This window comes from Talaromyces atroroseus (assembly GCF_001907595.1).
Source record: "Talaromyces atroroseus strain IBT 11181 chromosome Unknown scaffold_3, whole genome shotgun sequence".
Taxonomy (NCBI): Eukaryota; Fungi; Ascomycota; class Eurotiomycetes; order Eurotiales; family Trichocomaceae; genus Talaromyces; species Talaromyces atroroseus.
Window position 1 is genome coordinate 1174719 of NW_017971435.1, and position 26107 is coordinate 1200825.

The window sequence follows — 26107 nt, forward strand, 5'->3', positions numbered from 1 at the left end:
GTAGTGAAGCTGATTTGTGAAACATTACTTAGTTAGGCAGCTGCATATGCCGGTGGTTGTCTAGCCGTAGGAAGTATTCATATATCCATGCAAGGCATCTCTAGTACGTAATCCTCGCATAGTATCCATCAGACACGTCCGAAAAGTCCAAGCGCTTTGTCCGACGAGTGGCGAGTCACAGTCAGACTACTGCGCCTGATGAGCAAGCATCATACCATCAGTCTGGCATAAGAACTCATAGTGACAATGCAGTGTACATTATTCCATGCATATTTGTTTGCGACGTCAGACTTAGGGCTTTGATGTTGATAAGATACGGAGAGAGTCGCGTGTGATTGGCTGATGTGGGTTCCGGATTGCCCGCGAGTCCCCACCCCCCAGCCTCTGATGATTCACCGCGCTATGCCGCATGCAGACCTAGCACAGCAGCCGTGATTGGCTGCAGTCCCCTAGCCCCGCCACTGTCCGCTTCAGGTAAGACGTGGCCGGGCTCAGCCACTGCCGGGCGACTCATGATCTCACTTGCTCTCCTCGCCGGTCATCTTTTTTAAACTACATTCTTTGGACTCTCTCGGGACTGCTGCAAGTGCTCTCGTAACCTGGTTATCTGTTACTGATCTACTCTCTGTTGCGCGATAAACCAGTTCTTCTTCGCGATGAGTGACAATTATAATCGTGACGTATGGTACGGTGTTGATCCTGTCCTATCGCAATTTCATTCTCAACTGACTGACGTCCTCCCTCGTAGTTACAATGGTTGGACTTACTGGAACTGTAATTCGGCGTGGACTAGATGGGGCCGCTGGGTAGCCTTTGGTGTGATCGTGGGAGCAGCTCTGCTTTTCTTTCTACTGTTTGCGTGAGTTATACCCAGCTGCGGGCGAGAGCGAGGAAGAAGAGAGGCGGAGGATAAATACTGGAGAGGATCATATAAGCTAACAACATGCCTTCATTTTACAGCTTCTTTAATGCCCGACGTCGCCGTGCCCGCGGTAGACAGCCCTTTTACGGCACTCAATGGATGGCACCTCCCCCCTACCGACGAAACGAATGGCAACAGCCTCCGCCTCAATACCAACAGCAAGATCAGACTCAGGCATATGACCGCCCTCCACCGCATCCTCCGGCCGCCGCCGGTTATTACGGCGGACAAGAGAGTGGAATTGAGTTGCAGCAACCGCAGAGTGCCTATTACGGGGGAGATACAGTCTACGGGCCTCCTGCTGGTCCTCCTCCGGCAAAGAAATAGTGCAAATAATAAATATAGCATATGATCTGTGCATTGGAATGGGCGATCAGCGTGGTTTTCAGAGAAGAACATGGCGCGAAGCGGAACCTCGACTACAGTCCATCTATAATATCTCTCTGGCTTGGTGTTTTGGTGTTTGACTATTGATTTATTTTGCATGATTGCTCTCCTCACCTACGAAGCATCAATATGCTGTGCTGTATTTACTTGGAAGATGAGATGCGATGAATTTACGGACACCCATTTGCATCAGCTTGCCAGCGAACTCCGTTATAATAATGTATATACTCCGTGCTAGTCATATAGCATGAACAACTATTCAATAACAGTTCCTGTTCACTCATCATACGCTTCAGTCTTCTGCACAGCCAGCAGACTCAAGGAGTAAGTTGGTGGAGCTAGGAGAACAGACGTTTCTTAGTGGGCGATCTCAATTAAAAAAAGAAACTTCGCGCTGGAGGAAAAGCAAGCAGCCGTCATACGTACACACTTGAACGTGGCTTGGACGAAGGCGCCTCAGTGAGAAATGGGCAATGGCAGACAAGTGTCGCAGCCTCTGGTGTGAAACAGGCTGGGTGTCTCACGTCTATTTTCTTTCCAGAAGCAGAAAACCCGGCAACGGGGCACGCCCCACCGCATCCCGCGCCAACGAAGTTTCTATGGGGCAAGCGCAACAAACTCATCCTTCGCCGAACCTTGGGACGACGAACGACGTCTTCCTTTTTCCTCTCGATCAACTCCCTCCGGCGACGTCGTCCCTCATGTTCATCGCTGCAAGTGAGACACTGACCTGCTGAGTCAGTGCAGCATCTCAGTCAGTCTTTGGTGAAAGAAAGTCCACTCTCTTGGCAATGTTCGACGTCTCTCCCAGCCTTCGCTCGCTATCTCCGTCTCGTCTGTTGAACTGATCTTGTCGCACTCCTTAAACAGCGTCGCCAATTGATCGCATCACTCATTGAATACCGTTACTACAGGCGAAGGCCACGAATATCTCGACCGCTCGTTCACTCACTCGCTTTGAATGCACCCCGACTCAGCCTCTTTCTGAATCATATGCGACCAGAGTTTGATTAAGACTGTCTTTTAGTTGTTGACTGCGCGTTAAAATCCTTGTGCTTCGGATTCATTCAAATCATTCTTTGGGAACTGATTGTTGCGACTTCCGATAACCCTGTCGCATACTGCAACATTTGTGAGACTAATCGGCTAGTCCTCGCACGGTTTTGGCAATCACGATGAGCGTTACCGAGAAAATGGTTGCATCGCTAGTGCAGCGAAGTCTCTCTAACGATGTCAGTTCAGCCCTTACTAGCTGGGATAGTTGTATGGCTAAAGCTTATTGCAAGTACGTGGGATGGCGCTATATCCGTCCATATCTTAACAACTGCTAATGCCAATCAAATAGGTGGCCCGTCATCGCCGGTATCATCGTCGGGTCTATCATTATCCTGGGTATAGCGGGTTGTCTGATCAGCTGCCTGTGTTGTGGTTACCGATGCTGCGAGGGATGTTGCGGCTGCTGCTACAGATGTTGCGATTGCGGTGGCTCTCGACACAATCGGCGCAGAGGTAACAAATACGTGGATGAACCCCCGCCGCAGCCATACTATCAACAACCTCCACCTCCAGAACCCATGAATTTCGGATACAGACAACCTGTTGCGGCTGCATCATCGCTAGCATCGACCGCGCCGCCGCCCGCATATCGCGGCCCTCAAACTGCTACATTTGACCAACCGAGCAAACCAGTTGTTGTCAATGAAGATGAACTCCCACCAATGCCTACTTGGGCTGATGCCCAAACACGACGCGTGGAGGATCCAGATGCAGAGCATGAAGAGGTGGAAATGGATAATTTGGCCGGGATCAGAGATCAGTCCAAGAGCCCTTTTCATCATGATGCTGTTGCGCCCGCCCCGGTGGCCGGAGGTTTGTCTCGAGGAATGTCTCGAGGTGGATATACCCAAGTGCCTGCCAATTATCCTAGCCCGCATCCAAGCCCTCGCCCATTGTACGACGAGGGATACTCTCCTAACGGAGGAGTTGGTGGATACGGCGGCCACGGCGAGTATCAAGATGGGTATCATAACGAAGAACAAGGAAATTACTATGGTTCCCCGGCGGATGCACATTATTTCAACCAAGATCCCCATTCGCTAGGTACTGGTTTTGGCCAACTGCCTGCAGGCTATAGTCCTCGAGCATTACCACAACCATCTCCAGCGCCGTATCGAGGTTTTGATAACCAGCCTCCTCCTAGAGCCCCAGTGCCAAATTTCAGCGCACCAGGAAATGTTTATGGCGGCCAGATCCCATCTCCAAGGTCACCACCACCGGCCATGGGTGCTGGGTACTCGCCATATGACCAACAGTCACAACAATATCGTCAACTAACACATAGCCCACCGCCACCAGCAATGCATCCAGCCATGCAACCATCATCAATGGGGAGCGGATACTCCCCATACGACCACGATCAGCTACCGCAGCAGCAACCTTCGTCGGGATATTCGCCATACGACCATCAAACAGAACCGCAATACGGAGTACCACAAACTCACAGCCCCCCACCACCCCAACCAACGTTACAACAACAACAACAAGGAGGTCAATACCGCGCGTTTTCACCGCGAATCGCCTCCCCTGGTCCTCCTTCCCCTCATCAAGCAACAGCCCCGACTTCATTACTAGAGGACCCATCTGCGAACAACGAAGATCGACCACCGAGTTTGCTCATGGCTGGACGACGACCTGCCCCGAATAGTTACCGAGCTGTATAATATATATATTTTTTCTCTATTTACACATCTACATGTATGCATGCATGTATATGTTATCCTTTCGAATCGTCATGACTCTACCATGCTATACCAAAACTGGCAAGATGATTTTGGAACCCTTCTTCGTTTTTTTTTTTTTTTCCGATTGGGTCATTCTTCGATTGGTTTGGCGTTATGAAAGGTTATTTTATCTCTGGGTCTGTGGGTTATGTTGTTGTCTTTATATCTATTCTATAATGTCTGCTGGGTTTGATAAGGTGGTCCTGAATGGATGGCAATGGATACTATCGATGGGTATTTATGTATATATACTTGAAAGCTTACCTTACCTAGCATATAGAATATATTTTTGCATGAAGATGTGGGTATTTATGACATATTTACCTATACCTAGAGAGGTAGCAATCGTAGTAAGGAAATGAGATAGGTTATTCATAGATACCCAAGGTAAGTAACTAGGTAGAAAGTCAAGCTTGGAATGGCTCCGAGGGTGTCACATAATTATACTGAAGTTAGGAGGTTCGTAATTGTTGAAGGCAACTTAATAAATGAGACGAAGGAAGTGCAATACAAAAGAAGAAAAAGAAAGAAAATAATCTATTGAATAATATTCCCGAAAGACAGCGAGAGAAGAGAAATGTGTCTGACAGCAAACCCTCTCGGTTTCAAATAAACCTGCAGATATGTGTTAGGCTTTGTTTCTGACAACCACTTAATCTTCGCATTTAAATCTGCTTACATAGCTTTACCGATGCCTAAACTGACTTTCTTCGTCTCGTTCTCTCTCACTGGTGAGTAGATTGGTTGGCAACGTTGGCTTCGGATCTGCTTTCCCGACAGCCCTGTCTTGGGCACTGCTAGTGTTGTCGTTTGTTGACAGGGACGAAACAGACGAAGATGACGATTTGATCCGAGTCAGGTAATTAGCTTGATTCTCGGACGATGTCGGATACTCAAGAGATTCTGATTCGGGCTGCTGCGGGACATAAGTGTTAGATTCCGTCCGAACAATGGATATTCCCATACCGTATGGACGTGAGAACATAAACAGTACCTGAATGGAAAGCTCCATGATCTTTTCAACTCGTAGCCACGAGTATGCTGCTGTTTCGGAGATGGGAATTCGTCCGGATTTGGAAGATGGTGAACGAATGGTTTCCGGATGAGGCCAGGAAGTCGGAGAAAAATAAGAGGCAGGAGTATCTTCACGACGGTTCGACATTTTGTGGGGTCCTCAAACCTTTTTTTTCTTTCTCCGTAGTCTGCAGATCGAAAAGAAAGAGAATAGAGAAGGGGCGAAGATACAAAAAGGAAAAAAGCGAAGAGGTGCTATTAAATGCGAGAGTAATAGGGGCCTGGGTAATGCTTAAGTCGTTGGCTTTCATGTCTTTATATCTTCAAGTCCATGGCAGGGAGCCAAGAAACTAGACATACCGTAGAATATAGTGAATAGGGCCAACTTGTCAGATCGGGTAGAAAGTCTCCTTGCCAGCATATCTCTCATACGAGCGGTCAATGGCGATATCGACGATGCTCTGGCAGTGCAGCTGGTCATGTCATATGCGCGTCCAAATAGCCCCAATCATTGGTGCCAGCTTGGCTTGGCCATCAAGGTCTAAGCATATAACGATATGGGTTGTTAACAGATTGGATGATGATGATGGAGAGCAGAAGATAGAATGAATTTCCTTTGGAGGCGTTGGTAGAGCTTGGTGGCTACGCGCGGGTTGTTCCTTCCTAATGACCCATAAGATTAAGGCACCATCCAGGCATCGAGTGTCTCCTCTTAGTTACTAGGTAGGTACATAATATCAACAAAGCCAGCATCTGCTGCTATTCTTCCTCAAGCGAGAAATCAAACTCCTTGAAAGCAACCTTGAATGCCTCGACGTCTGCCACCTCCTCCTCCATGGTTTGCGCGCACTCCCTCCAATCCATTCGTTTCTCGAGCTGCAAAAGCTTCGCCATGACTTTGCGACCAAACTGCAAGTCAAACCGGAAGTCTGGTGTCAGGGGTAGAACCAGAACCTTCTCAGATCCCTTTTTCGACTCGGTTTGTTGCTCTGAGTTGCTGCTTGCTGGCTGCCATATCCATACCCGGAAGTAATCACCGACCTCGCTGGCGCCATCGTCCCCTGCGGAAGGCTTGAACTTCGGATAGTCTAGATTTTCTCCTTCGACCTTAAACGCTGCTTCTACTAACCCTTTAGCCACCAGATCGGAGGCGACGGGGAGATATTGCCAGTGTACATGGATACCGTTGCCACGGCTAACCTCCCAGGTTACTGATCCCAGCTTGTTTTGGGCCTTTTCCCGAGCCATATCATTCAACGCAACGCGGTAACGCTGCATCTCATTATACGTACTTTGCCGCGCATCCGGCTCGGTTATCGCGGAAAAAGTAGGGGCGTGGATAAAAGGAATGATTAACATGTGACCGGGGAACCGCAGAGACGGATAAGAGTCAGACTTTGTGAGAGGACCTTTTGCTGTGGTGAGATATGCGTCGTTGCCGATTGACGTGATTAAATGAGTAGCGATGTCAGGATTGGACAGGCAGAAAAAGCATTCGCCCGGGCCCGGAGGAGGTCGCCTTGCGCGCTTCTGTGGTCTTTCATTATTTCCCCTTGAAAACCGGTGGAAGCCCTCATTCTGACTCTCTAAGGCTGCTCTCTTCCGAGATACAGTGGCAAGAGGAGATGCCGTCGCACCAGCTGGTATTGAACTGGGCACTGGAGCCTTGGGGTCGAATGTGAATGCATACATCCATTTCTGGCCCTTAGCTTTTCCATATGACGCCATATTGATAAATCGGGTTACAGGCTTTTCGTCAGGGTTACCCTCTGTTGGCAAATGAAAAAATGGCTCTCTTTCGTAGAAGAACTCGGCCTTTGAAGAAAAGTGATAACGCGGCTTGAGGGTTGAGCAGACATCAGCCACACATTGAGCGCCTTCCGGTACCGCTTTATCTTCTGGCAAAGAAACTTTCGAACGCCCAGTTACACCTTTTGGCCACTCATAAGTCACCAGGATGTCAGCATCATGAACCCCATAGAGAGATCGAGCGTCGGAATCCGTATAGCGGGAGTGATATCGGTTGTTAATATTTGGATCTTGCTGGCCATCTGTTGCAACTTCGCCTCCAAGGGTTGCAATTCGGATGCCCTCGAAGGTCTTCAGAGTACCTCTTCTTCCAATGAAATACAAATTGGGACAGACTTCATCGTCCGCTTGAATTTTTTCAACGACTCTAGTCGGGATTGGATATCTGCCGACGCTGAAGTATGTGGGTAGGGGAACGCTGATGTTTCCTGCTAGCAGGGCTGAGATTTGGCTCAGTTCCTCTTCACTTGTACTTTCTCCAAAGAGGTCTCCAACCACGATGGCAAAAGCGAAGTTCTGCTTCGCTTGAAGTTTCGCGATCTTGGTGAATACCTCTTGAAGGGCGCAATTGACGTTGCCCAAGACCAGACTAATGCTTTATGTCAGCTGTATGAGTTTCAATAAGGATTTAAAAATACAAAGCTTACATTTTTGATGCCATTATCAAATGGCAAAAGATAGAATTAGGATGGCTAGTCTTGAACTGAAAGATGTGTGAGGTTTTCACCTCGTCTAGGCCGTGCGAAAGAAGATATGATTCAGATCTCATTACCTCCTGCTGTCTGACGTTGATACAGCATATCAAGCTCTCTGTTGGTATAGTAGTCAGGCTTCTCCAATGGCAGGTCTCAATTCGATCGAACAAAAAGAAATCAGCGGATGCCGTCATTGGAGAATCCAGGCACGTCACGTGCCGGACCCACAGTTGAACTTCGAGGTTGGAGTTTTTCGTCAAAAGCGGATTAGCGTCCGACGATAAGCGGCAAAATGTTTCGCCTGATCCGACAACTTTTTTTTTTATTGATAGCGAGCACCTCGAACGTCTATCAACATGCCACAGAATAGCCGCCTGCCAGCTTAAGAAGGCCAACCCTTTGCGATCATGGTGGCGCCTTCATTGAGCTCGCGGGGAAAGCCTGCGAAGCTTCTGAAGAAAGGAACCGAAACTACAAAGTCTCACCGATTCGAAACCTTTTCACTACGTGTTTCCAAATTGAAGATCGATCCAATCCACCGCGTGCGACGAACTGGGTTTGGCGAAGAGGATGGAGAAGAAGATGAAAACTTCTCCCATTTCCGGTCGTCTCTGGACCACTGGAGCGAAATGAATCTGTCGGAATTCTTTACGGAGTTTGTTCGTCGTGTCAGTCCTCTGTCGGAAAACCTGCCTCAGGTGTTGTACCACGAAGAGAAGATCATGGCGCTATTAATTGAATTCATTGACAAAAGGGACAAATTGTCGATTGAACCCCTTCTGAGTTTGATATCACAATTTGCGAGGGATTTGGGCGTGCGATTTGAGGGGCATTTTGCAGCTAGTGTCACTTTGGTTGCATCTGTCGCGGCGACTCACTCAGACGTCGAAGTCATCGAATGGAGTTTCACTTGTCTGGCCTGGATATTCAAATTCCTTTCGCGCCTACTGGTTCCGGATCTACGACAATTGTTAAATATAATGACTCCGTACCTCGGCAAGGAACGCCAGAAACCGTTCGTTGCACGATTTGCAGCCGAATCCATGTCGTTTTTGATCCGCAAAGCTGGACTCGTCTACCATAAAAATAAAATTCCTCTTAACCGTGCAATCTCCTTTCTGTTTCAGGATCTTCGCAATTCCACGGAGTCACGAAGCTTAGATACCTACCAGGAGGGTTTGATGGTCATGTTTTCGGAAGCCATCAAAGGTGTCAAAGGAGGTCTTTATTCTAATGCTTCAGATATTTTGCAGTGTTTGGTGGATAATGCTATTATCGGCGATGAGCTGCAATCGTCTCTAGCTGAAGATGTGGTTTGCGGCGTGCTTACGAACATCATTCACGCCACAACTTCAGACACATTCTCTGAGCTCCTGAAAGTGGTTTGTGCATACGCTGAGACCGACAACTCAGAGAATTGCGATGCGCGTCTGAATTTATCTTCACATCTTCTTTTTGTTTGTGTGGCCACCCGTAAAGCAACACGGGTTAAGGATTGGAAAGTTGTTCACCGTATCCTACTGGTTTTGTTGCAAAGAGCATTGGAGCAGCTAGAATCAAACCGTGACACCATACCTCGAATTCTTACCTCGATTGCATATGCATTACAACTTTCTCCAATGGACGAGATGATGCCTTTCATGCGGCCTACCATGGAAGTTGTATCCGACGAACGCCTGGCATCTTTGTTTTTGCCCTTTTGCTCAACATTCTCTGAATTCGGGTCCGAAAGGTTTCAGATAATTGTTCTGCCTTATTTCCAACGGTAAGAGGTATTGTCCATAGACCATGCTTATTCCCGCTAATGTGTTGGTATTTCAGTTTTCTGGTATCTTTTTGGAAGACAAAGGAGGAGGATCTATGCTTATCACTCATCCAGCTAGAGGATGCTGGTTGCGTCACTTCCATATCTTCAAGGCCAGGTTATATCAACTGCCCCACTGATTGGAGGACACATATTCTCAAAAGATTGAAAAATCCTGGCACGTCACTGGATGAGACCGCAATGCTTAATGCCTACGCCAGACTTCGTACGGCAGTCTCATTCTCCCATGACGCCTCTATCATCCCACAGCTAGTGCAGCCGTTGCACGATTTGCTAGTAGTATCGTTGAATGACTCAACGCTTGACGATCAGCCTCCCAATATCTTCTTCTGTGGCCAGGGATTTCAGACTTATGTTGATCTTGCAGACCAGTGCAATTGTCTAGATAGGTCGCTTTGGCAGTTGATTTTGAAGACCGGAGCTCGATTTACTCGTCGACTGACCTTCCTTGAGGCAACATTCAACTACTTAACTCGATTGCCCGGCCTTATTACAGAGAGCAAAGAGGACTTAGATTTGCTTGCAACCGCTCTTATAGAAAACCTCACTTCACCTTCTCATTATTTGAGGTTGATTTCATTGAAATTACTATCTGAGTTAGTCAGGGTTACTACGGGGGACCCTCAGAACGCCATCAGCACCGCCATCGAGATCGAGGAAAGCGAATTATCCCTACAGACTGCTCGATTCCTATCTATGCAGGTCCGCAAGCTCGGCATTCTATATCCACAAGTCATTTCTCACAGCTGGCTCAGCAGGATGGTTCCCAAGTTCTGTTTCGGTTTATTTTCCAAGCAACTTGCTCAATTGTGGACTGATTCTGCTGAAACATTGAAAGTCATTAGCCAACATACTGCTGGGGAAGCAGTAGTTACCGAATTGTGTATGCTTTGGTTGCAGCACAATGGCGAGCTCAACAGTGACCTTCCATTGGATGAAGATTCTAAAAGGAGCTGGTCTGAGTTCAGATGTCCCAATGCGTTAAAGATCGAAGGAATAATTGAGGCACGATTTCAGGCTGTCAAGGAACCAAAGGAAGTTCTCATAGAAAGTTTTAACAGCAGTCATGAAGCCTCGGCATTGCTTCCGTCGTCTGCGAGAGCTCGTTCATTGCTGGTGTTACATACCATTCCTGAAGTGGCTGAGAAGCGTTCTAGACAGATCGTTCCTCTCTTCCTTCGGTGGGCCTCAATAGAGGGAGACAGTGGGAAAAGCCAGAACATTGACCCTAAATCTTCCAAAACTCTCGCTGCTGAGGAGGATGCGCCCATTTGGGCTTACAAGGATCGAATGGCGCTCCTTGGATTATTTGAAAAGTTTATTAATCCTCGTTCTCTCTTCAAATCTTCTGAAGTTTATGATGCACTCCTACTTTTAACTGCTCACGGAGACTCCACGGTACAAAAGTCCGCACTCAAAGGCCTTTTTACATGGAAATCACCGAATGTTCGCCCGTATGAAGAAAATCTACTCAACATCTTGGACGAATCCCGCTTCCGTGAAGAACTCTCAGTCTTCGTGCATCTCGATGAAAATGACAGCAAGGTTGAGAAAGGCCATAAACCAGAGTTGCTTCCAATTCTTTTACGACTACTTTATGGACGTATGATCTCCAGGGCAGCTTCAAGTTCAGGATCGGGTGGGCAAAGCGGACGGAGAAAAGCAATTCTTCGCGTACTTTCTCAAATGTCCGGGCCCGATTTCAAACTCTTTGTCCAGATTGCATTTGGTGTGCTTTATGATTTGAATATGTCCAAGGAGGGTCGGATTGACAACAAGTACTTCGACCTTGAGCTAGTCAGCGAAAGAAGACAGGTTGGTTTTCTCAAGATGATTGAGACGATGCTTGAGACTCTCCAGAGCCGCATGCATGCTTACGCTATTAAATCAATGGACGCTGTATTTTACTGTCTTGTGCGAGCTTCCCGCTTGCTAGCCCTCGATGCGCAAAGTACACCGAATCTGGAGAGTAAAGCGTCAATGCTACGAGAGATTCGAAGCGTAGGAATACGCTGCCTTTGCATGATTTTCTCGATTGCTCCAGACATTGACTGGACGCCATATGTCAGCCTTGTTTTCGATGAAGTCATCAACCCTCGACTTGAGAACTTCGCCATCGAGAATGCGCAAGGTGTATCTGCCTTCCATCGGCTTTTTCACGAATGGGCTGTTTCTTCGAAGTCCATATTCTACTTGACGCGATTTAGCAGCAATTTGTTGCCAGCTGTCATCGACACCATGACAGTTCCATCTGCGCGGGATGATGTGAAGGTATACATCATGGAGCAGATCATACAACCAATTGTCAATCACTCCACTGGCCGTATGACAGAAGAAACCGAGGAGATGAGTGACATTCCTCCGGAGACCATACGTGTGGAAATACTGGCACCATATGTGGATCACATTCTCTCACAGCTTAGTAAACTGTTACAATCAAGCCCTGCTCGTCCAGTGCTAGTATCCGCCGTCGAAACGTTATCACTAATAGCGCCTTGCGTCGAGACGTCAAACGAGATTTCAAGTCTTGTGCGTATATGCACCTATCTTTTACGTCAGCCACATGACAAGATTTCACCAAAGACGAAGTCAGGCTTACTGCGCACGCTGCAGCATTTCGTACCTTTGTCTTCTATAGATAAAGATCCTTCATTCGCCGAAGAAGTTTTCTCTACTGTATCTTCCCTGTTTGACTACTTCAAAGATGACCAAAACCGGAACGTTCTGTCATCTGTTCTGCATGAGTTTGCCAAATATGATCCTGAGTTGGAGGAGGTTAGTCTACTTTGTGCGGACCTCAATGCCATTGACACTCAGAAGCTTGACAACGTTGATTACGATCGACGGCTTCAAGCATTCGCAAAGATCAACGAGCAACTATGGATAAGTTTGAGTCCCAAACAATGGCGACCTCTTCTTTTCAATATGCTGTACCATGTCAAGGATGAGCAGGAAATTTCGATCAGATCAAGTGCCTCGTTTGGGCTCAAAAGATTCATCGAAAGGGCAGCACATGGCGAGTCAAATACATGTAGCTTTTCTCTTCTTAGAGACGATGTCTTGTTGCCAGCTCTACAGAGCGGTGTCCGTCAGCGGTCTGAACTGGTGCGATCGGAATTCGTGTCGGCATTCGGCCACTTGGTCAGATTGAATCCTACACTGCCGTCTATTCAAGATTTACACATTCTTCTAGTTGCAGGAGATGAGGAAGCTTCATTTTTCAACAACATTCTTCATATCCAGCAACATCGTCGTATGCGCGCCCTGCGCAGGCTCGCGACTGAGGCATCCAGTGGTAAAATCGGCTCTTCTAATATAAGTTCATTCTTTTTTCCTTTGATCGAGCATTTCGTGTTTCACGTGGCCGAAGACGAGACAGCCCATAATTTAGCTGCAGAAGCTGTGGCGACTTTGGGTGGATTGGCTGAGTGGTTGGAATGGAGCCAGTTCCGAGCCGTATTCCGTAGATATCGCGGAAACATGACCAGCAGGCCTGATGTCGAAAAGAATATGATCAGACTGCTTGGTCGCATGACTGACGCCCTTTCAAATGCCTTCAGTCAACGACATACCAAATCCGGCTCGGAAGAAGATAACATCGAGTTAGACGATTCGGCGTCCAATCAATCGGCAAAATGCCGTCTCGCTTTGACACTTCCTTCACCACACAAAATTGCAAATGAGCTTACAACTCATTTCCTGCCATTCCTGACCGAGTTTGTGCATCACAAGGACGAAGCGCAAATGAGTCTACGTCTCCCTGTCGCTATAACGACCATCAAGTTACTCAAGCTTTTACCGGAAGAAGACATGGCCATCCGCTTGCCAGCTGTTCTGCTTGATGTTTGCTACGTTCTGCGTAGTAAGGCGCAGGACTCCAGAGATAATGCCAGGAAGACTCTCGCAGATATAGCTATGATCCTCGGTCCCTCTCACTTTGGCTATATCCTGAAGGAATTGAGGACTGCATTAGCTAGAGGCTACCAACTACACGTTCTCTCTTTCACGGTACATTCGATTCTCGTATCAACAACGGATGTATTTGAGCAGGGTTCCCTAGATCATTGTCTTTCTGAAGCAGTCGCAATCGTCATGGACGACATCTTTGGTGTCGTTGGCCAAGAGAAAGATGCTGAAGACTACGTCAGCCAGATGAAAGAAGTCAAGAGCAGCAAAAGCTATGACTCGATGGAGTTGCTTGCAAAGAACAGCTCAGTAACATGCTTAGGGGCTCTCATAGCGCCTTTGCAGCTGCTTCTGCGGGAAAAACTAACAGCGACCTTAGTAAGAAAAATCGATGAGCTTTTCAGGAGGATCGGTCTTGGTCTACTGAGAAATCCGCGTGCGGAAAGCCGAGACATGCTTGTTTTCTGCTACGAAGTGATTAAAGAATCTTATGCGGATAATAGCAATTCAGAAACAACAACATCCACAGAGTCAGCTAGAAACCGTCGATTCCTTATCAATATGCAAGGCATGAAGCGCGGCGAGAAACGTGGAAGCACTTCCTCATACATCTACAAATTGTCCCGTTTCGCATTGGATGTCCTCCGGTCTATCTTGAACAAGTTCAGTTCACTCCTCACTGCAAATAACCTAGCCGGTTTCTTGCCGATTGTGAGTGACGCAGTGATTCAGTCGTATGAAGAGGTCAAGATTTCTGCTATGCGTCTTCTCTCAACTATTATCAGATTGCCCCTGGCCGAGCTTGACCGGAATGCTCCCACTTATCTTGCCGAGGCTGTCAAGATAATCAAGGAGGCACCAAGCACTAACACGGAAGCTGCCCAAGCTGCGCTCAAATTCATAGCCTCCGTGTTGCGAGAGAGGAAGACAGTGGAATTGCGAGACAATCATCTTTCGTATCTGTTGAAACGTCTTACCAATGATATCGAGGAGCCCGATCGTCAAGGCCTGACATTCAATTTCATTCGTGCTGTGATGGATAGAAAGTTCCTTGTTCCCGAAATATACGAGTTGGTTGATAATATTGCGAAAATGATGGTGACCAACCAAACTCGGGCTGCTCGCGATTTGGCTCGGGGTGTGTATATTCACTTTTTGTTGGAGTACCCTCAAGCGAAAACTCGATGGTCCAAGCAGCTAGCTTTCCTCGCGAAGAATTTCGACTATCAGCACCGCGAAGGTCGTGAATCGGTCATGGAAGCAGTACATCGGTTGTTGAACAAAACTGGAGGAGATTTGGGTCAAGATATAATCAGCACATTCTTCCTGCCCGTTGTGCTCGTCATGGCAAACGATGAGACCTCAGAGTGCCGGCAACTAGCGGGGCTTCTTCTCAGCGAATTCTTCTCAAGAGCTGATCGAGAAAGGCTGCAAGTCATGCTGAAACCATTGCATGCCTGGCTTGAGCAAACGGAGAACAAACAACTTGCAAACACTGGCCTGCAGGCAATGAGGATTTTCTTCGAGGCTGAAGGCGTCGAGAAGGACAAAGAAAGCCGATTTGTTACTAACACTTTACCTCCCTTGATCACCCCCATCGTTGGTGATACTGAAAGTGAAGATTGGGAGACGCTTTACTTCTCTTGGCAACTGTTTTTGAAGATATGCAAGACTGTACCGTCAGTTGCTTACAGCAAAGAATCCCGAAGCTTGTGGTCTAGTGTTCAAGAATCTCTATTCTATCCACAGGCTTGGGTGAAGACTTGTGCGGCGAACTTGATTGGTCTATGGCTTGCTGATCTAGCAAAAACGAATGCTGCCGATGGCTATAGCAAAGTTCCTTTGGCTGGTGCACATGGTCTCGAGCTCGACAAGGAAGGAATGATTCAACTTACCCGTGGCAGTCTTCGGTCAGTCCAGATTCCGGGCGTTAGTGAAGAACTCGCTATGCAGAGCGTCCGCAACGTTGTTTTCTTAAGCCGATGTTTTGCTGTCAATGGGGTTGAGTTTTCTCCCAAGGAGGCCCAGGAAGCACACGAGGACACGTCTGGCGATGCAAGTGAAGCCGATGCAGCAGAAGACGAAGAAGCCACTGGCGAAGTCACCAACGGAGTTGTATCATCTAAGAGTCTACTTCACTACATCTTCCGTCAGATCTCGGATATATTACGTCGAGAAACGATATCCGGCAAAGCCAACGCGCTCGTGCCCAAGGCTGCGTCCATGGCGCTTTTGGCCGCAATATGTCGCCACCTGGAATCAGAGAAGCTAATATGCTTTCTCTCGATCATTCTTCGACCTTTACAGCATTTGATCGACCCCAACATTCCTGCGCCTCGATCTTCGGATCCGGATTTCCAGACCAATTACAAATCTTTGGTTACGAATGCGCAGGAAATCCTTGACTTGCTGCAGAAGAAATTAGGCACGACTGAGTACGTCGCCCAAATGGCTCGTATTCAGGAGAACATCAAAGCGCGTCGGGAGGAACGGCGAGTTAAGCGTCGCATTGAAGCAGTCGCAGATCCAGAGAAGTTTGGCCGTGAAAAGAAGCGCAAGAACGAAAGGAAACATGTCAAGAGGAAGGAAAGAGGACAGGAATTCAGGGAGCGGAGACGGGGCTTTTAAAGTGGAATGTTCCAGTGCATCTCCGGCGTTTATTCATTGGTGTGTTTACCTTGTTATTATGTATATATGCTTACAGATCTTAAAAGTATGAATTGCGACGTCTAGCGGACTGTAAATAGTCCGGTTATTGTACATGTTGAAGACAAGATATATCTCTCTCCAGTTGCCTGTTAACTCCCAACGTAAAAACCGACTTTTCGTTTCCCCTAATATATGTACACGTATCTCAAAATTAAAGAGTCTATTCCCTAAATCCAAGGTGCGCCCAGCGCTCTTCAGCCGATAAAATGTTCGGGTTGAAAGCCCATGATTTAAGGGGTTCCTCTGCTGCTATCCTCAGCGCTGATATCAATGCCCTCCTTATTGGATCCAGCTTTGTAAACAGAGCCGTCTTCCCAGATCTCCATATCATCGTTGACGATGCCCTTGGTGACAGACAAGCCCTTTTTAGACAGAATATCCTCCAGGGTGCTCTTATCATCCATGAAAATTCCAAGGTGGTCGCTTATGACGTGACGGGCCTGGCATGATGGGCAGGTAATGAGGACTGTCCCTTTGTGATACCCGTGTTTGGACATTTGATGATCTGATCTGTGGCCGCAGGGCTTGCATGTGAATACAATGCGATACGCCGGCTCCTCAGCTCGACGCGCGGCATTTTGCTGGGCGTTGGCCTCGTCGGTAGATGCGTTGGGAACCCGGTCTGTTAATGGTCGTGGGGATGGCTCTGATTCTGATGAGCCGGAGTTGTATCTTCGGGGAGTATTGACATATGTGGCGTTGAGCCTTGTGGAAAGTGACGATGGTCTCTTAGCAATGGAAGCATATGGAACAGCTCGAGCTCGGGGGAGGTATCCGCTTGAGGAGCGGAAGAGACGAAGCAGAGCTGCTGACGAGCGCATGTTGGTTGGCGCACAGTTTGCTTTGTTTTGCACACAAAGAAAACCTGCCTTCAGGCGTCAACGTGTCAATCGGGAGCCAAAGGAGTTGTTGTCGTCGACAGTGGCGGGAGGCAATTGGCCGAAACTGCAAGGAAGCTGCGCCGGGGGAACCCTTTTTCCGGGGCCTTTTCTATGCTGCCCATCCCGGCGAACATCGCGGAGGAGCTTTCGATGCCTCACGGAAAAAAGCGCTGGCAAGCACTCGCTCGTGGTCGTATCTTTATATCGTTTAACCCATACTTGCGTCCTATAATCTCAATCAGATGGGACCCTGATTTGGGGTTGATCCATCAATCTCGAGTCTTTCCAGTGCCAATCTAACCCCTCAACATCGGCTTCGCCGCCCCGCCCAGCTAAGCCCTACCTCCAGTCGGATTCCCTTGCAACCTGGTGTCCTTTGCTCTACACCAGCTCATTTCAAGATGGCAATGAGAGCGAGACAAAAAGTGCGCGCTCCTAGAAGGGTAAGTCACAGGCTCACTGATATCTCACGGCGCAATCTCGCTTGCGCTTCACAAAAGGAAACATTCTAACGATTGAGATTCCCCCGGGTTGAACAGGCACTAGGCAACAAAAACGGCGACTTCGAAGCCATCTGGGCTGTGCTCTCTTCTTCACTGCGTGAAATAAATACCAAAAATGCCTCCTCTCTGTCGTTCGAAGAGCTGTATCGCAGCTCGTACAAAATTGTCATATTGTCTAAAGGCGAGGAGCTGTATGAGCGGGTCAAGCAGTTGGAACAGGAATGGTTAAGCAGCCATGTCTGTCAAAATATCGTGTCTGCGATTTCGCCGGTCCTCCTCCTAAATATTGATCCCTCGGATATTTCAGACCAGGCAAACGAGCGCAGAGCTGCAGGAGAGAAATTTTTGGCGGCAATGAGAGCGGCTTGGGAAGACCATCAGCTTTGTATGGGCATGATTACGGATGTGCTGATGTATATGGTAAGTTTAGCCATGTTATGCGCAAATCAGATGGAGGTAATAGCTTATTCTTTTTGCTAGGATAAAAATATGAGCAACGATCAGAAACCTTCAATATATACAGTGGCGATGTGCTTGTTCCGTGACCATGTTCTCCGCTCCGCTGTACCAGACAGCAACTCGACCATTTACAACATTTTCGAGTCAACTGTTCTTTTCATGATCCAGTTAGAAAGAACTGGAGAGATTATAGATCGGCCTCTCGTCCGGCATTGTATTTACATGCTAGAAGGGCTTTACGAGACGGTTACGGAAGAGGAGTCAGCTAAGCTATACCTTTCAGTATTTGAGCCTGCGTTTTTGGAAACCAGTAGAACATTCTACCAGAATGAAGGACGTCGACTGCTTGAGACTGCCGATGCAGCTACGTTTTGCCGCATCAGCTCGGAGCGGATATCAGAAGAGGATGAGCGTTGCCACGCTACGTTGTCAACATACTCGGAGCAGAAGATCAAGGGAGTGATAGATACGGAAATGATCAGTAAAAATATCGCAGACGTGATCAACCTTGAAGGAAGTGGAGTCAGGCATATGCTGGATCATGACAAAGTGCAAGACCTTGCTAATGTGTATGAACTTAACGCCCGGATTGATGCGAAGAAAGTCGCCTTAACCAAGGCCATTCAGAAACGAATTGTTCAGCTGGGCGATGAAATCAATGCAGCAGCTAAGAATTTTGCTACCTCTGCAGCTCCGGTAGCCGACGGTGAAAAGAAATCAAAAGACGAGAAGGAAACTCAAAAACCTGCGGCGCCACCGGTAAACTACCAAACAGCGGCAGCAATTAAATGGGTAGACGACATTTTGAATTTGAAGAAGAAGTTTGACACGATATGGGCGCGGGCCTTCTCGTCGGACCAAGGCATGCACACGTCGTTCACAAACAGCTTCTCGGATTTCATCAATTCAAACAACCGCAGCTCTGAGTATTTGTCGTTGTTTTTTGACGAGAATCTCAAAAAGGGCATCAAGGGCAAAACGGATGCAGAGGTTGACGTTTTGCTGGAAAGCGGAATTACGCTTTTACGATACATTCGCGACAAGGATCTCTTCGAGACATATTACAAGAAGCATCTCTCCCGACGTCTGTTGATGAAGCGATCCGTCAGTATGGATGTTGAGCGGCAAATGATCTCCAAAATGAAGATGGAAGTTGGCAATCAGTTCACGCAAAGGCTTGAATCGATGTTCAAGGACATGACCGTCTCTGAAGACCTGACAAATAGTTACAAGACACACATGTCGCGGACAGGTTCGGCGGACTCGAAGAGGTTCGAGCTAGAAATCAGCGTCCTCACAAGCACGATGTGGCCGATGGAGATAATGTCCAGTTCAAAAGACGGCGAGATGCAATTACCTTGCATATTTCCGAAGGAGGTCGATACAGTACGTCAAAGTTTTGAGAAGTTTTATCTTGATAAACACAGCGGACGGAAGCTATCATGGCAGGCATCGATGGGCACGGCAGACATTCGAGCAACCTTTCCTCGTCCCGAAGGAAAATACGCACGACATGATCTAAACGTGTCTACCTATGCAATGGTCATCCTGCTCCTTTTCAACGACCTTCCCGTCGACCAGTCCCTGACATACGAAGAGATACAAGCGCGCACACGGATCCCAGACCACGATCTCATTCGCAATCTCCAATCACTTGCAGTTGCGCCGAAGACACGAGTACTTAAGAAAGATCCCATGAGCAAAGATGTGAAACCGACGGATCGGTTTTTTTACAATGCAGCATTCAAGAGTCAGTTCACGAAAGTGCGTATTGGCGTGGTCAGCAGCAGCGGGAATAAAGTAGAGAGCCAGAACGAGCGCAGCGAGACTGAGAAGAAGATGAATGAGGAGCGAGGGGGCAGCATCGAGGCTGCTGTTGTTCGTATAATGAAGTCAGTATCCCTCTCCCTACTTTACGTAACATTCTGGAGTACGTACTAACTGTTTCATAGACAACGCAAAAAACTAGCTCACTCGCAACTCATCACCGAAGTCCTCGGACAACTGGCCGCTCGCTTCGTGCCGGACGTGAACATGATCAAGAAACGCATCGAAAGTCTGATAGACCGGGAATATCTGGAAAGAATTCCGGATTCAGATCCACCGGCATATGGATATGTGGCATAAAGAGTCATTTTCACTTCATTTCTCAACTATATACGTTTTGTTCGTTCTTCCTTTTCTTTTTTTTATCCAAGCAGGACTAGCGCAGGTGGGTTTTTTTGCACATGCGTATGTATAGGTATAGCATACTTGGGCCAGATGATTAGTTACGATTAGAGACGCATAATTCAGGCGCAAGCGGTTTTCTCTTTCTTCTTCTCGCAGATTGATTAGCTTCATTGTTTTTGGACTTTTGAATGAATCCAACGGGTTATTGTTTACGACTGTCAACAATCAACTCCTTCATATAAATCAATGACTATGTACGCTCGCATACCTAAGCAAAATAGGTACGTAAAAAATCTATAATACCCACCCATAACCCCAGTCCATGCAATCTAAACCAAAAATAAAAATAAAAAAAAAAAAAAAAAAAAAGGGGGGGTGGAAGGAAGCAAACAAAATACCCTTAGGGATTTATAAAACTTCAACCTCGCCCCTCTCCCACGCCCTCTTAATACCCTCCCATCTCCCCGCCCAAACCTCGCCCATCCTCATCGTCGTCCCAAACGCCTCATCCGGATAAGTCTCATCAGCAGGCACGACAAGCGTAACTTCAGGCACCAACACGCGCACAAAGACAATCTCTTTCATATCGGGACCCTGTATCATACTCGTCCCACCCGCATTATCATCCAAACGTCTCAGCTGCGGCGGAAAGGAGGCGAGGAAGCTAAGGCGGTAATGCGAAGCGAGCAGGTACTGATGCGAGTAGAGAAACTGGGCTTCTGAGGGGGATAGAGGAGCCGTTAAAGAAGAAGATGATGATAACGATGATATATCGGGGATTGTATCCTCCGTTCTGGTCCCTGCGTCGATGCTATTATTTGTTTGTTGTGTCGACGACGACGATGATACAAGCACTAGGTAGTGCATGGCGAACTTGGTGATTTTAGACAGGCGTTGGCGCAGATAAGAGCGAATGAGGTATTGAGTTCGTGACAGGTCGGTTTGGAGGATTGATAGTTTCAGGTTGAGGGTTTGTTTGGGGTTGGTATTATTTATATTATTCGTGCTGGTCGTCGTGTTGTTGTTATTATTATTATAGCTGTCGTTGTCCATCGAGTTCTCGTATGAAGAGGCTGTTAGATCTTCTATATTTTCGACCTAGAACAGACAGCCATGCCAGTCAGTCAATTTCCCTTCAAGAAAAGCTGAGAAGCAGGGATAGATACCTGCTTCCGGACCCTCTCCATCATCCTTTCCATCAAGGATCCAGGCCATGGCAGCAGCTCCGAAACGCCGCGCTCTGCAACCCATAGGCGCGTCAACTGCTGGTGGTCGAGCGCCGTGGATTCGGGCGAGGAGGCGTAGTTGTCGCGGTCGACGGAGGCGAGGATGTCGTCGATATCCATTGAAGACATTTTCTGTTAGTTCATGATGTCAATTCCGGTCTCCATCCCTTTGTATTGGTGAGTGCGCGCAACTTGCTGAATTGAGATCAGTGTCTTGTCGGAGAGAAAAATGCGGAGTTCGGCGGGGAGCAGTTCGCGCTTATTAACCTAGCCCTACCATACACAAGTCCAAGATTCATAATTTGAACACATCAATGCATGCATCACATCCAATCTGAAAATCTACAGTCTACGTCAACAAACAAAAAGGAATTCAGAATAATGGTTATTCATAGCTCAAGCCACAATTCCCGGCATAATAGCTAAGAACTCTCACAAAATCTGACCGCACCAACTTCCAGGTCTTGATAAACAAAGGAACATTTTTATGTACAATTTTGAATGCGTGAATACACATCTGTGGCAAGATTAGAATGCAACACTGTGTAAAGTGGAGTGAAGCAATATTAAAATACCAAAGGCAGCGAGCGATGCACTGACAAAGGGATCAAAACAAGTATTCGCAAAAGTGTACAACAAAAATTCAAGACACGATTAAAGGGCTAGACTGGAAATAAGTTGCAGGAGAAAGAGAGAATGCATTCCAACCCCCGGGATTCGAGGACAAGGAATAGAGACAATCCAGTTCCTATATGCAGGGATTGTCTGTCAGCTGGTATGCCGCAGTGATTGTGAAAATGTTGATTGAGCAAGTCATCACATAGGAAAAATCAAGTGCGCATTGCACGAAGCAATGCAAGGCGATCGCGAGTGACTTCTGACTTCGTCGCGTTCGTCATGGTAGGGTCAAGTTCACATAAGAAAGGATAGGATGCATAGGGGGGGAAAGTGTTGCTGGCTCGGAGATAGACAATCCGTCGTGTCATAAAAATAGGGAGAAATACCCGGAAAAAAAAAAAAAAAAAAAAAAGACGAAATAAGCAAAACCGAGTGCGCCTTGGGTATCGAAAACATTGTATGAATAGTCGTCCCTGTCTACTTCACGAACATGTACAGTGTGTACTTTCTCTTCGGTATCGTTCGGGTCGTCGTTGTATCGATACAACCGCCATGGAATCAAATGAGCTATCCAACAGACGAAGGGTTCCTGGTCTTGAAGAAGAAATCCGAAAGAAAAGAAAAGGAGAAAAGAGGAAAGCAATGAAAGAGAGAATAGGTGGACATCAGCACTTCCAATAGCGTGAGAAGTGAGATCGACAGATAAACGTAACGCCGTTAAAAGTCGTTGGCTAACCCATCAAGAGCTAACAGTGATATTGTTTGTTGTTGTTTGGTTTGGTCTGGTGCTTAATATGAGAGCATGCGACGGCCAGGAAGACGGCCAGAATCAGGCAATTCAAAGGGCGAATCCAAACTCCGAGTGCGGTCATTGTTGCTGCTGCGGCAGCGTCCAGTCGGGCTATCTTCCATCTGAGGTGACTGTTGTCCAAAAGCAAAGGTCTGAGCGCGGATGAACTTCGATCGCTGTTTAACTTTTCCAAGCCCTCGTTCGCAGGCAAATTCGTGTTCCTTGGATGCCATTTCCACATAGTTCTGGGGGTAGCAGAGGGATCGGTGCTGGGCAAAGAATGCACTGTATCCTCCATCCAGAATGTACATTTCAGGAAAAGTTAGATTGGGATAGCGCTCGACGTTATAGGCGCGGTCCTTGTGGCGGATGTAGGACGCCATGATGGGAGCCCGATGGGCTGAGTATTCGCAGTGGAAAATCAAAGTAGTCCCTGGCTTGGGTTCAGCAAAAAGCTGGTTGGCCAGAACCTCCTTGTCATTGTAGTTAATAGCACCGTTGATGTGGCCACCCTCATATTCATATTCAAAGCGGCAATCGATGATCATGACATTTTCGAAGCGCTCGTTGAATTTACCATTGATCAAGTCCACCAAAACCTCTTTCTCAATACGGGGAAGACTATCAGGCTGGTCAGACGGGATGAAATGCGGAAGTTGAAGAGTATGATGTGGCTCTTCGTCCATGATGGAGGCCAATGTAGGTTCTGGGACTACTTCTGGTTGCTTCTGGCGTACAACGTCCTCTGGGTGTTCAAACATGCTAAGTGATCGTCTGCATTGCTTGCGTGGACGCATGAAAGGGTTTCCACTAGAGCTCTTACGGACAGCAGCGGGTACAGGAGAGGCAGTGCCGCTGCTACGACCAGGAAAAGGCTGTCTCAGGCGAGGCCCAAGCAAATTAGTAGCTGACGAGTTCTTTCCCATGCCGCGGTCCTGTGGTGGCGACGACTCATTGAACATGTCAGCTAGGGACATTGAGTGTGACAAGCTGCTGCTGCCGTTGCCAAACTGAAAGGGAGGGCATTGGCTCTCGGGGGCAGTCTTGGTCGCCCCGGCCTGGGTTGAAAGGGCCTTGGTTCGGATCAAAGAGGGGCGCAGAAGGGGAGGACGTCTACGTCTATGATGGAAAGTTTAGCAACTACGGACAATTGCAAAGACAGAACGGAGGGGCCTTACTCTTGAGTGGGTTGAGCATCTTCCATGGGCGATGCTTGCAAGGACATGCCAGCAGCAGTTCGAGAGCCTTCGAAATCTGGGCTCGGTGACTGAGGCACCACTTCTGTCTTCGCTACAGTGCTAGGCAGCTTATGAGGAAGAGGAGACATGTCCATCATATCCGTCATGGGCGACGAGGCCGGCAACGGGGGCGTCGTCATCATTTCTTCTGTATCCGATGGTTAGCATGGCCTGCAAAAGGAAGCTAGCCAGAAATCTTACCACGCCTCCCATCGCCTCCAAACAGATTCGCCGCAAACAGAGAACGACGAGGAGTGGCCAGTTGCGGGCTGCAGTGTGTGCAGGTTGATTAGCAAGCGGGTCAAGAGAAAGCAAACTAATTGGATCCTCCTCACCTCTGGTCGATATGGAAATTCTGCGACAGGTCTGCAGCCAGACTAGCGGCCGGAGACGGGCCTGTGAACTGCTTAACATTGAAATAATCAGACGTCGGTTTCTTCATAGACAAGTCTTTGAAGTTGAAGCTGCCCGGGCCAAAAGCCCCAATACCTCCGAGAGTGCGGAACTGAGGGGGGTCGTTTGCAAAGCGATGGCCGAACATCAGTGACGGCGGCTGCATGGCAGCTAGAGGTGAAGAGTGCTCCATTGCGCCAAGGCAGAGTTCAGTTGAACGGGGGGTGTCCCAATGTAGTTCAGCTGATGGCTTGCGTTGTTGTCTCTTCCCATAGACTGATCATCCAAATGATGTGGGATGAATATTTTCCTCCCAGCACGGCAAATGAGGCGAACGCAGCCACTCCACTCCTCGTGTCACTTTCTTTCTCTTTTTTTTCCCCCTTCTTTTCTTATTATTATTTCCTTCTGTCCCGCAATTCACCAATATTTTGTCTTATCGACCCAATGGCACCCGGTAGACCAATGTTTTTTTCTCCTCCAAGCAAGACGGCTTATGTGCTAGCAAAGTTCAGACAGACATGGCCCTGGAGAGATTCGTGCACAGCGGAATGTATTGGTGATCAATCGTTAACTGACATCCAAGTCGCATAAATGCAGGCGAATGCAGCCGGCAGGTCGGCGATCCTGTCAAAGAGTGTGTGAGTGAGGTCGGAGCGACGAGGCAAGGCAGGTAGCTAGCTAGCTAGCGAGGTAGAGATAGCGAGGTCTCGAGAGATGGAGAGAGACAGAGAGACAGAGAGGCAGAGGGAGCGGGAGGAAGAGAGGATAAACACCCGGCGGATAGAGAAAAGAAGAGCAGAGAAAGAGAGAGAGAGAGAGAAGAGAATGGTTAAAGAGAAAGAAGCATTGAAGCTGTTGTTGCAATGGGCAACGGAACGGAGCGCGGGTGGGGAGGAGGAGGATCTCCGTATTGGCCGTACCCGGACGCTGCTGCTAGTAATTCTACGCTGGTATTTGCAGTGCTCAAGACGGAGGATTCCTGGAGCAACACGTTCCTTAGCTTTATTATTGGATGCACCACGTCATCTAGCATGGCTGCAAGGTCATGCTGCCTGCCTGCCTGCCTGCTTGCTTGCTTGCTTGCTTGCTTTATGCCTCCCTTGCCGCCCCAGAGGAGGACGCTCCCCTTTCTTGGCAGGGCTCTTTATACTCAAACTATTGCTGCTAAAAATGTTATAAAGGAGGCTATCTGGCTGTCCTTGTTTGGCCTGAGGAATTCCGGGTGTTTGACTTTACTCCTCGTTTGGCTGCTGCAGTAACGACGATTGATTGATTGGCATTAGGGCTAGAACCACCGCATTCGTACCCTGTCCTTACCGCAATTAACTAGCCCTCAGCAATTAGTCGCTGCAAATTTACGTTTGGAAAATTGATTGAAATCTTTCAATAGATGGCTCCTCCAAACCAATGGTATAAAATTAATTTGTCGCACGGAAAGTGAGGCAGTCACTTAGGCGATGGGCGTCAACCCGGCAACAGACCAGGAACCAAAGAACCAGCGCTCTAGTCGGAAAATTTTTCTTCGTTTTCTTCCCCCTCCTGATTTTTATTGGGCTTCTTACGCAAGAGAAATGTTTTTTTTTTTTGTCTTTTACTTCTGTGATTCTCACTCTTCTTACAGTTTGTCTATCCAGGCAGACTTTGGAGAGTAAGTAAGTAGGTAGTACTTGAGGGACTCAGCAGCATTCCTCCCGGTCCGTTTCCTGGCCACACTAGTCAACATCCAAGTGGTAAGTACTAACTGCAGTAGTCAAGTACATAGCCAGACTCGAGCTCG

The 26107-nt window shown here is 47.8% G+C and overlaps 9 protein-coding genes across 9 annotated transcripts; 4 read left to right on the top strand and 5 right to left on the bottom strand.

Annotated features, from left to right (window-relative positions):
• Window positions 1–656: 656 nt before the first annotated feature.
• On the top strand, window positions 657–1249 carry UA08_03447 (hypothetical protein; the record flags this gene model as incomplete). Its single annotated transcript, XM_020265748.1, has 2 exons — window positions 657–859; window positions 961–1249. The coding sequence occupies 2 exons, from the start codon at window positions 657–659 to the stop codon at window positions 1247–1249; spliced, it is 492 nt and encodes a 163-aa protein (XP_020121364.1).
• Window positions 1250–2484: 1235 nt separating this feature from the next.
• UA08_03448 (hypothetical protein) lies at window positions 2485–4029 on the top strand (the record flags this gene model as incomplete). The annotated part of the gene is made up of 2 exons (XM_020265749.1): window positions 2485–2594; window positions 2655–4029. 2 exons carry the CDS (start codon window positions 2485–2487, stop codon window positions 4027–4029), a joined length of 1485 nt encoding a protein of 494 aa, XP_020121365.1.
• Window positions 4030–4774: 745 nt separating this feature from the next.
• On the bottom strand, window positions 4775–5251 carry UA08_03449 (hypothetical protein; the record flags this gene model as incomplete). Its single annotated transcript, XM_020265750.1, has 1 exon — window positions 4775–5251. One exon carries the CDS (start codon window positions 5249–5251, stop codon window positions 4775–4777), a length of 477 nt encoding a protein of 158 aa, XP_020121668.1.
• A 611-nt stretch (window positions 5252–5862) lies between these two features.
• On the bottom strand, window positions 5863–7573 carry UA08_03450 (hypothetical protein; the record flags this gene model as incomplete). Its single annotated transcript, XM_020265751.1, has 2 exons — window positions 5863–7501; window positions 7560–7573. 2 exons carry the CDS (start codon window positions 7571–7573, stop codon window positions 5863–5865), a joined length of 1653 nt encoding a protein of 550 aa, XP_020121667.1.
• A 663-nt stretch (window positions 7574–8236) lies between these two features.
• UA08_03451 (hypothetical protein) lies at window positions 8237–15966 on the top strand (the record flags this gene model as incomplete). Its single annotated transcript, XM_020265752.1, has 2 exons — window positions 8237–9372; window positions 9429–15966. The coding sequence occupies 2 exons, from the start codon at window positions 8237–8239 to the stop codon at window positions 15964–15966; spliced, it is 7674 nt and encodes a 2557-aa protein (XP_020121666.1).
• A 311-nt stretch (window positions 15967–16277) lies between these two features.
• Window positions 16278–16868, bottom strand: UA08_03452 (hypothetical protein; the record flags this gene model as incomplete). Its single annotated transcript, XM_020265753.1, has 1 exon — window positions 16278–16868. The coding sequence occupies one exon, from the start codon at window positions 16866–16868 to the stop codon at window positions 16278–16280; it is 591 nt and encodes a 196-aa protein (XP_020121665.1).
• Window positions 16869–17329: 461 nt separating this feature from the next.
• UA08_03453 (hypothetical protein) lies at window positions 17330–20017 on the top strand (the record flags this gene model as incomplete). The annotated part of the gene is made up of 4 exons (XM_020265755.1): window positions 17330–17371; window positions 17468–17851; window positions 17912–19782; window positions 19843–20017. The coding sequence occupies 4 exons, from the start codon at window positions 17330–17332 to the stop codon at window positions 20015–20017; spliced, it is 2472 nt and encodes an 823-aa protein (XP_020121672.1).
• A 453-nt stretch (window positions 20018–20470) lies between these two features.
• Window positions 20471–21417, bottom strand: UA08_03454 (hypothetical protein; the record flags this gene model as incomplete). The annotated part of the gene is made up of 2 exons (XM_020265756.1): window positions 20471–21160; window positions 21229–21417. 2 exons carry the CDS (start codon window positions 21415–21417, stop codon window positions 20471–20473), a joined length of 879 nt encoding a protein of 292 aa, XP_020121671.1.
• A 1278-nt stretch (window positions 21418–22695) lies between these two features.
• Window positions 22696–24520, bottom strand: UA08_03455 (M-phase inducer phosphatase; the record flags this gene model as incomplete). The annotated part of the gene is made up of 4 exons (XM_020265757.1): window positions 22696–23815; window positions 23875–24082; window positions 24136–24203; window positions 24270–24520. The coding sequence occupies 4 exons, from the start codon at window positions 24518–24520 to the stop codon at window positions 22696–22698; spliced, it is 1647 nt and encodes a 548-aa protein (XP_020121670.1).
• Between the last annotated feature and the right edge of the window lie 1587 nt (window positions 24521–26107).